A 10713-nucleotide genomic window follows, 5' to 3' on the forward strand; every position below is an offset into this window, starting at 1 on the left:
TATCTGCTCTCTCCTGCATGAAAAGAAGATGAGCTGGTTGGCAAAGTGGTTTCAATTCAGCAATCATTATTCTAAATATATTACTCTATATTTGATTATGGATTTGGTACTTATCTACAAATAAGAGGCTTTCCTATGAATTGCCACCCACAAAATTTTTGTATTTCAGTGAAAAAATTGGGACAAAGCATTGGTTCTGTGGAAATGCAAAATACATAACTGGGATAGCTGTCTCCAATCATACACCAACTTGTTGCCATGCTAACATAATTCATATCTGTATCTACTATCTTTGCTCAAAGGAAATATTTTTTGAAGGGAAGCATTACCAACTTACTTAAGATATAGCTGGCAAGTTGTTGAATTGCTCAGAGGAATGCCACTGAGTCCCACAAATTTATTTCATAGTAAGTAATTTGAAGTACAAAATCTATACCCAACTATTTCCATTTATATTCCACTCTGGTCCTATTTGGAGTGGTTTAAAAACAACTTCACCATAATTCTTCTTTAAAAATTTCTCTTTACTAATTTACACATAAAAATACACAATCAATAGATATTTAAACATAGGGCCTTTTCACACATTCTATAAAAATACAATGTTTAAGGAAGTCCAGAGAAACATGTATACAATTCTACAAAGTTCATAAATCCCTCAAACAATACAAAATTTAGACCTATTTGAAAAAGCTCTGTACATTATTTCATTTAGGGAATTACTTTTGTTTGTATTCCTTAACATACAAAATCATATCTGCCTCTTTGCAATAAAAGAATAACAGATGTATTATTTTTTGCAGATGGGGTACATTTAAAACTTTTAATTTCTTAAAAAATAAATTATTCCCAAAGTATACAATTTATAAAATTCTATGTACAAGTAACAGCTGGTAATAAAACCAGTTTTAAATACATTTTATATAAAATTTACCAGAGGTCAGCCCCCTGATAGGATTAGAAGCAATATAACTTTTCAGGATATTTTTACATATTGACTTTAAAAAGTGTTTTTTGAAGATGGCAGTGCAGAGCTCTTTAGAGACAAAGGTTGCATTGTTCAACAGCCAACAGTTCAGCATTTTTCCCCTCCTAGGCTGAGGCAAGAGAGATTTGCTGGTGAACTTATGTATTGCAATTCTAACTGATGCAAAAACTAATACAAACCCTGAACAAGAAAAGAAACCATTACTGTATGAAAAACAATGAACTTACATATCATCCCAGACATCTAGAATGAACTTGTGTATCATCACAGTGATATAGGAAATTTATGTATCTGTCTTTACTACTTCCCATAAAACCTGGAGGCTAATTAAACCTTCCAAGGCTATGCATCAAGAAAATAAAACTGAAATATGTGCAATTATCACTGATGACATACATGCCAGTATTATACTTCATTCTGCAAAAAAATTCCTAAAGTTACTATATATGAATCTTTGAAATAACTCTGAAGCCTCTTCCGTCTATGCCTGCACACCTATCCAATTAAAAAGAATCAAAACTGCATCTTCAGTCAAGCGTAATTATGAATTCTATGGATGTTAACTGGATGGTAGGAGTCACTTGTTGAATTGTTATGCAAAGCAGCACTTTTGGAAGCATTGCAGGGAAATCTTCCCAACTTCACTGAGGACAGCTTGGAAAAAAAGCAACCATTGGTACATGTACTGTTTTCAAGTTGACTGTAACCAAGAGACAATCTGCTTAGTGTTGTTTAAAGTAATTTGCCAAATGGCAATAATTTGCATAGTGCACGTGTATAGGTATGTCATGCATACTGTATATTTCCTAGTTGGATGCATACAGGATTGAGGAAAAAGTCCAGCTGTATGTAATTAGGCAGCTGCAAGTGGTGATGTTGTGCACACAGCAAAATAAACACTGCACAATCTACACCTGACATGCATAGTCAAGACATTTCTTAAGATCTCATAAAATAACTAATGTGCAATATATGTAAAACCTACAGTTGAATTCCAAAGCATATTCATTTTGAACATCAACTGGAAACCCTTCTAAAAGAAAAGTGTCAATAAAGGAAGGGTCTAGTAACAAACTCCACAGCTTTTTAATTGTAGTAATTCCCTTCCTTCAAAAAGGGAATTTAATACAACAGGAGCATCCCTTTCAGGCATCATTTTTAAGAGAGAAGCTGAGGAAAGAATATGCAAATGCCCACTGTGAGGAAAATTCTTTACACAACTAGGAACACACAGCAAACCAAATCAGGGCCAAGGTCAACTTTGAGGCTTCCAGCTGCTTCTCCACCAATGAAGCTAGGAAGCCCAGGCAAGATGCTCTAGGATACTGGCCTGTTTTGGGGGATTCCTCTTCCTAAGATACTATGTTCCTTGGCAGATATTCTGCCATCCTGTGAGAGTCAGAGACCCTCCCTCGCCCGGCCAGTAGAAACCCCCACGCGGGACAAGCGCCACAGGCCACACCACCTTTCTTTCCTCTCAGCTCGGCAACGGCTCCCCTCAAGAGCCTCTCCTCCCAAGGGTAGGCTAGGAGACCAGCAGCAGAAAAATGGAGGCGAGCGAGAGCAGCGCCCAGGCGGCCGCAGGGACCGTCCCGCCGCTCTTGGGGTTCCTCGGGACAGCCACCTCGCCGTCCGCGACGGCGCCCATGTAGTCGAAGTAATTTCTGGTGGGCTGGCTGGGCTCCTCCTCGTAGTCTTCTTCGTAGTAGTCGTCGGAGACGCCGTCCGAGGCGCCGCTGCTGCCGGGCCCCAGCGCCTCGGCCCCGAAGCACAAGCGAGCCATGTTCTCCTTGATCGACTCACAGATGGGCCGCTCCAGCCCGTCGCACACGCAGTCGTTGAGCAGCAGCGCCTTGGGCACGGCCAGCATGTCCCTGATGACGGCCCGGCACTCCTGGGTGCAGCGGAGGCCGTTGAAGAGCTTCCCGCAGGACATCATGTAGCGGTTGAGAGCCATGCTGCACCGGCTGTCCCAGTCGCAGCGCCTCCGCGCCTCCGTGCAGCCGATCACGCCTCCGCCCGCTCCCCCAACACCGCCGCCTCCGCCTCCGCCTCCGCCGCTCGTCCGAGGCAAGCACGGCTCGATAGCGCGCTTGGTGGCGCGGCACTTCTCGTCCTGGTCGCAGTCGCAGTCCTCCAGCGCCGGGCCCCGCCTGGTGTGGTTGAGCTGGATGAGCGCCGAAATGCAATGGCTCGGGCACCGCCGCCTATTGGAGGAGGAGGACGCCGCCGCAGAGGCGGCAAAGCCGTCCCCCTCGGCCATGAGCACCGGCGCGCACGCCTCGGCGTACTGGCTGTAAGCGTAGCCGCAGTCCGGTTCTTCCTGGCACTGCAGCATCGCCTGCCAGCAGATCAGGCGCCGGCCGTGAACCCCCGGCGGAGGCGAGGCGGCGCCCAGCAGCAGCACCAGCAGCCTCAGCCCCAAGGCGGCCAGTCGCGGGAGCGGCGCGGTCCGTAGGCATCGTCCTCCTCCCCGCCAGGCTGCCACCATCGCGGGCAGCCGCAGGGCAGTCGTGGTCGGAAAGCGAGCGCGGAGGGAGAGGCGGCCCAGCGGCTTCCGAGAGTAGAAAAGTTTGGGCAAGTTCTGCAGAGGGTGTGCATGGGGGTCGCCCTCATCAATCCATCCGCCCGGCGCCCGTCCGCGGCCTGGGAATCTTCCTTCGGGAACGGTTTTTTGAGAAAAGCCCAGAAAAGCGGCGCCTTCTCCCTTTTTTGCAGCCCGACAGCCTCCGCCCCTTACTCCCGGGATGAGGAGGCCGGGAGGAGGCGGCGAAAGAAGCCTGGAGCTGTGGGGTGGTGGGCTCCCTGCTGAGTCGGAGCGGCGGCTTCCTTCCTTCTCATGCCGAATTTCTTTCTTGGAGCTCAGCGCATCTCTTCACATGCCGAGTGGCCGCGCTGAACTTCTCCCCAGCCCCGGAGGCGCGCTGAGCCTCCACTGTTGGAGCAAAAGGAGGCAGCCGGACTCACCGCGGGTCCCCGAGCTCTCCCTTCGGCTCCCCTCGCCGCCGACCTCCCGCGATCCGGCGTTTCTTCCTCTCTTTGCCGACACTTTTGACGAGCTGTTTTCTTTCGCGAGGCTTTAAATACAAAAGTGCTCTCCACGCAGCGGCAGCAGCGTGTTCTGATCCGGCCTCATTATGCATGCATGGAAAAGCAAACAAACAAAAAAAATTAGCAACGCTTCCCCTCCTTATTACACATCCCCCTTGGCTGGAGCCCTCCGACTGATTCGCTCTTTCTCCTCTTCTCCACTCCCCCTCTGGTCGCTCCGCCCCTTTCCCTCGCTACGCGACCCGCCATTGGTCGGGCCGCCGTTGACACACCCCCTTTCCCCCCTTTTCTTTCTTTACGATCCCTAGGAAAGAAGGAAGAGGGGGGGCTCCGGGGGGCTAGTGGGCTGCTCACATTCAAAGCTTGAAAGGAATATCTTAAAAAGATTGACAGTAGCCCCCCGAGGAGCCCACCCACCCCCTCCTCCTATTAAGGAAGTTCCTCCACGCTGCTTCCTACTGAGGGCAAAAATGCAGAAAAGGCGAAAGTTAGCGGCTGCTCTTCCATTAACGCCTGCTAAGAGCGCCTTACGCTAAAAGGAACTTGGGGAAGATAAATGAAAGTGCCCAACGCTCTTCATCATCATAAAGAGTTGCGCACTTGTTTCACTTCGAGTACTTCCAGAGAGGTGGGTCGCTGCCTGCTCTGACCAAAAGGGGTGGGGGGACTGAAAGTGTAAGTTGCTCTGTGGGGATCCGGGAAGCCCGTTAATAACACACACTCAGGGTCAGGGTCTACACCCCCGCCTACCTCTCCTGACGTAGACCGGTCCCCCTAAAACTTTCACTGAACTTTCACTTGAGACCGTAGAAATCCACCACCAGCCACCCCGTTGCCTTCTGTTTAACAGGTTTGAACTCTTAATCTGTAGGAACCCAGGGAGGAAAAGTATAGGAGCGACTTAGCTAGAAGAATTGATTCTGTATATAAGAGGAGAGGTCTCTGAACGAGGTTCATAATCATTCCTGGGGGGAAAGCTGTACAGCTCTAAAAGCGTCCATGTTGAAAGGCGGAAAGCAAAGAATGGGGCATGTTGTGGTGGGTTTAAGAACCCATAGATTGACATAATCGTTAAGGTGACCATGCTCAAATAGGAGACTGTTACTTAGGCATGAAAGTTGGTTCGGTGACTTTGGGTCAGTTGCTCACTCTCAGCCCAACCCACCTTACAGGGTTGTTGTGGCAAAAATAGGAGGAGGAAGGAATGCTAGATATGTTTGCTACCTGGGGTTACCTATACAAAGTAATAGAAGCAGGATAAAAAAAATAAACAAATAAATATATACCCATCCTATGATCTCACATTAGTACATGTTATAAGGACAAGAGGTTAGTAAACATGAAAAGGGGAGATGAAAATTGGTATCCTTCAGCTTTGCTGCTAATACATCTTGAATGTATGTGTGTGTGTGTATGTGTGTGTGTGTTTCTTTTGGTGCTACCTTAAATTTGACTGTTGCAAATATCTTTTGACCGCAAGGGGCATCAGTGTCTACGGAGTGTCAAGAGGCAGCTTTGTGGCTTTTACAGGAACGGAGCAGCTCCATCTGTCAGAAAAATCACGGCTAAAGCTATTTTCCAGAACTAAAGGGAGCCTGAATTTGTAGGATACAAGTTGTCTTAAAATCTCAAATTAGTATAGACATATCCTACAATTAGGAATCCCTATGACAGAATCTGTTTCAAAAGTAATCCCAATGAGCAAACTATTTTCTCTGAATCTGTTTTCACATTAGAAAAACAATCTCACAAACATTTTTCTCCGTGCCCCACCTCCCGCCCCAGGGGCTCATTTTACCCAATGTTTTAGGATCTGGAATTTGATTTGGGAGAAATCAGCCTGTCCTCGTGTACTTGGGAGAAGATCTCCCCAGAACTCAATCTGGTTTTCTTTCAAACAGCCTTTTTGTATACAGTAATATCTATTGCAGAGCATCACATCACAGTTTCCCTGTTTCTACTACAGAGCAGTATTACATTTCCAAGTGAAGTACTGCATGCTCTTCAAAGGAGCTGAAAAGTGTGTGCAACCTCTGCATTTTTACTTCACAACACCAGGATGTGAGATGACTTGGTTGTCCGTAGGCACCATATTGGTTAAAATGACAGCTTGAATTGTGTCTTTCTTGAACTTAGACTGACAGAAGTGTGACCTTCCCATAGTTGTCCAATCTCTGACTTACCGTATTTTTCGGAGGATAAGACGCACCCTTCCCTCAAAAAGATTGAGAAAATCTGGGTGCGTCTTATACAATGAATACAGCATTTTTGGCCTCCCGAAACCCCGCCCCCTTTTCAAAAATGGATGTGCAGAGGGTTTGGAAGGCCTGCAAATTGCTCCTTGGGGCTGGGGAGGGCAAAAATGAGTGAAAAATGGGCTTTTTTGCTTGTTTTTGTCCCTCCCAGACCCTAGGAGCACTCTACAAGCCTCCCAAAGCTGATGCATGCCCTGGGTTGTTTTTTTTTTTTTTTTTTTTTTTTTTTGCAAAAAAACAGGCCCGTTTTTGTGAAAAACGGACCATTTTTCTCTCGTCCCCCCACCCCCAGCCTCCAAGAGCAATTTGCAGGCCTCTCAAACTCTCCAGATTGGGTAAGGATTTTTTTCAAGATTTAAATAAAATAGTTTTGAAATTTATTTGGCAAGGGAAAAAAGCTAGAATAAAACTTAAATTACTACAAGATGCTAGATCTAGAGGAGGATTTGGGCTACCTCATTGGGAACTATACTATCAGGCAACAAACTTGATGTGGATTAAGGAATGGATATTATTAAAAAACTCTACATTATTGAATGTAGAAGGTCATGACTTGTTGTTGGGATGGCACGCTTTCTTATGGTATAAGGGTACTAAATCACATGGTTACTTTAGAAGACATTATATAAGGGAGGCGTTGTTGTTAAACTGGGAAAAGGTCAAAAGACTACATTATTTAAAAATTCCAGTCTGGATATCAACAATTGAAGCATTTTCATATCCAATAATATATAAAAAGGAACAAACAGTTAGATATACAGAATTATTGAATACAGAGGGTGAGCTCAAATCTATTCAAGAGTTGAAACAAGAAGGGATGGAAATGAACTGGTATTCATATGTACAGATACAATCTAGATATAATGAAGATAGAAAAACTAAAGGTCTTTATAATAAAATGACTGAGTTAGACAAAATTTTAACAGGCACTGATGAAAAAATAATTTAAAACCTATATGGATATTTATTGGAGTTTAAATTGCATGAAGAACAAGTTAAAGAAACTATGATAGCTTGGGGAAAAAACTTTAGGTATGGGATTGATTTAGAGAATTGGCAGAAATTGTGGTCTCAAAATTACAAAATGACAATGTCTACTGCATATAGAGAAAACTTGTATAAGATGTTTTACAGGTGGCACCTACCCCCGACCAGAATCGCAAGAATGTTCAAGAATAAATCAGAAAATGTTGGAAATGTCACCAGATACCTGGTTCATACTACCACATGTGGTGGACTTGCACTGAAGCTAAAAGATACTGGACTAGAATCCACATGTGGTTGGAGAAAATGACACACAAACAAATAGACTTTAAACCAGAGGTCTTTTTATTGGGGATCATACCAGAAATCTACAACAAAGACTTAAAATATCTGATTGTAAATGTGTTAACAGCAGCCAGAATTGTATTTGCAAAAAACTGGAAAAACGAAACAATACCAAAACAGGAAGAAGTTATCCGAAAAATAATGGACTGTGCTGAAATGAGTAAATTGACATTTGAAATTAGAGAGCAAGAGGATAAACAATTTTATAAGATATGGGATTTGTTTTATCGGTGGCTAGGGGGAAAAAAACTTTGGAAATGAAAAATGATATACTTATGCCTTAATTGAAGAAAGTAAATGATGATATAATTATGCTGTGAAATAATCTAATAATGACACAATGAAGTATTAATATAAGGTCTGGGGATATAATGTATAAGGTTAAGAACTAAAAACAGCACCATGTTTAAACCTGCAAAACCAGGATTAGTGACCTAACTAAAACACAAGAGATATAATTACCTACATTCATATCCATTAATTCGCAGTTCATCCACTTAGGTAGAAACCACTTATTATATAATGTTAATAGTTCATCCAGCTGGGTTAAATGTTAGAATTCCTGCCAACTTTTATTTAATTGGAAAAGAGATCATATTGAATGATAAGATTTAGCTCATGAGCAGTTTCAATTCAGTCCTGCACAATTTACGATATGTCAAGCCACAAAGTCCAGCAGTTTGGATTTCAACCAAGGATCAGCGCTTGGCAACGTCCTGTGACTCTAAAACAATAGAATTGCCAACCATTTCCCAAAGTATCACACACAGTAGGCAAAGTGGACTCCATATCTCTGAGACAACGAATTGTGTTCGCTTAGTCAGCGTTACTGATTTAAAAAGGCAAAGATGTCCTCCAGTTGTGTTCTTGGTTTATGTGTACAGTACATGTCTGTACTGTTTTCTGACCTCTCCCTTTTTCGAGAGTATGTTTTGTTGTGGGAACCTTTGGTAGTCTCCTATTCAAGTGTTAATCAAGTCTGATCCTGCAGAGTTCCACGTCCAGATGTGGTCAGCCCCGTGCTGCCCTATGTTCGGACATTGATTAGGACTATGCCGAGATCCATATCAGAAGAAAAATATACCAGGAACATCTTAAACCAAACAGTTTCCCCCCCTCAAAGATCTCATGAAAACTATAGAGGAGAGCTACTTGATGCCAGGAAAAGACCTAGGTCAGGGGTGTCAAACTTGCATCGTTACGGTGGCATCATGTGACATATTACGACTTTTTTCCTTTGCTAAACCAGGCATGGGTGTGGGTGTGGCCAGCACGTGATGCATCTGGCTTGCAGGTTTGACATGCATTTGACACCCATGGCCCAGAGGTGGCATTTAGCCGATTTGGACCAGTTTGCCCGAACCAGTAGCGGAAATCACCAGTGGGCCCCCCTACCCGCCCTGGCTCTATACCATCCTATTTAGGTGTGTTTTTGAGGCCGGGAAGGCCAGGTGCCAGTGGTGGGTTTCAAAAATTGTTCGAACCTACTCTGTGGGTGTGGCCTCCTTTGTGGAAGTGGCTTGCCGCCCATGTGACCAGATGGGAGTGGCTTGCCACTCTCCCCGGGGGAAAGCCTTCTCTGTTGCAGCTCCAGCCCTCTGGAATGACCTCCCCGTGGAGATCCGGACCCTTACTACCCTCCCGGCCCTCCGCAAAGCCACCAAGTCCTGGCTGCTCCAGCAGGCCGGGGGGCTTGCGAAACATCCAGTCCCACGGAAACTGTGAATGTTGCCTTTTTTTAAAGTGTTGTCTTTGTCTAGTTATTTCCCCTTCCCTTGTCTATTGTGAGCCGCCCGGAGTCCTTCGGGAGTGGGCGGCATACAAGACAAATAAATACAAATACAATACAAATGTGACCAGATATGAAGATGCCGACAACACTTGTCAGAACCACCTTAAATTACCTCACACACAGCACTGGCATGCATAAGAATATGATGTAAACTTGTTTTTTAAAAGGCATCATTGGATTGCGTTAAAACAATTTCAACATACGCAATGTTCTGATTGCACCACAAATGCAGTCGTCATCCTTACCTTTCACAGAGGCACTGAGTTTTATAAATATGAGCATGATAGTGTAGAATAATCATATCCAAGGACCAGTGGTGGGTTTCAAAAATGTTTGGAACCTCTTCTGTAGATGTGGCCTGCTTTCCGGGTCCACTGGTGGGACCTCTTCTAACCGGTTTGGTAGATTTAATGAACCGGTTCTACCGAATAGGTGCGAACTGGTAGGAACTCACCTCTGCCAGGTGCATGCGCAATGCGAGCGGGCGTATGCATGGCGAACCAGTGGTAAAATGTGAAACCCACCACTGCCATGGCCTAGGTGAGTTGAGGTGCTTTGAGAGGTATTACATGTCTCTGAACAGCAATCAGGTCCTGGCAGATGCTGTGCGTGAGTTACCAGCAAACGAGCTGTGTGAATGGCCACTGTTAACTGACATTGCTGTTCTTCTACTTCTCCCCAATCATAAGAGTATTTATCCTTCCAACACATCTAATATACAATAGTAAACTATTATTCACAGACACTAATGCTGCAACATACTGTGCATTTTTTTAGTCACTAAGGAGCCAGTATTTTTTTTTTAATGTTTGGATTGCAAAGAAGTACGTGACCATTGTGCTGTACTGTAAAGTACGTGATGGTTTTTCCCTAAATCTTGACTTGTTATGCTAAAAAGAAATGAGAAAAATCCTTTTAAAGTAATATTTTGGTGCATTCCAATCATTTCCCACCAATTCCAAAGATAAGATTGCATCTTATCTTTGGAATTGGTGGGATGCGCTTCAAGGTGCTATTGATCACCCATAAAGCCCTACATGGCAGTGGATCTGGATACTTGAGAGACCGCCTTCTGCCAATTACCTCCCTACGACCTATAAGATCTCATAGGTTAGGCCTCCTCCGCATTCCATCGGCCAGCCAATGTCGGCTGGCAACCACAAGGAGGAGGGCCTTCTCAGCAGCGGCCCCGACCCTTTGGAACGAGCTCCCCGTAGAGATTCGTACCCTCTCCACCGTCCAGGCCTTCCGCACAGCCTTGAAGAACTGGCTCACCCGTCAGGCCTGGGGATAAGGAC

The 10713-nt window shown here is 44.8% G+C and overlaps 1 protein-coding gene across 1 annotated transcript; it reads right to left on the reverse strand.

Moving 5' to 3' along the window:
• Positions 1 to 503: 503 nt before the first annotated feature.
• GAS1 (growth arrest specific 1) lies at positions 504 to 5391 on the reverse strand. Its single transcript, XM_032214177.1, has one exon. The coding sequence runs from the start codon at positions 3477 to 3479 to the stop codon at positions 2514 to 2516; it is 966 nt and encodes a 321-aa protein (XP_032070068.1). The 5' UTR covers positions 3480 to 5391; the 3' UTR covers positions 504 to 2513.
• Positions 5392 to 10713: the final 5322 nt, after the last annotated feature.

This window comes from Thamnophis elegans, chromosome 3, assembly GCF_009769535.1.
Source record: "Thamnophis elegans isolate rThaEle1 chromosome 3, rThaEle1.pri, whole genome shotgun sequence".
In the NCBI taxonomy this organism is placed as follows: domain Eukaryota; kingdom Metazoa; phylum Chordata; class Lepidosauria; order Squamata; family Colubridae; genus Thamnophis; species Thamnophis elegans.

Bases quoted from the DNA above. Each gene is read 5' to 3' on its own strand.
- GAS1 (XM_032214177.1), bottom strand. From the start codon at position 3,479: ATGGTGGCAGCCTGGCGGGGAGGAGGACGATGCCTACGGACCGCGCCG.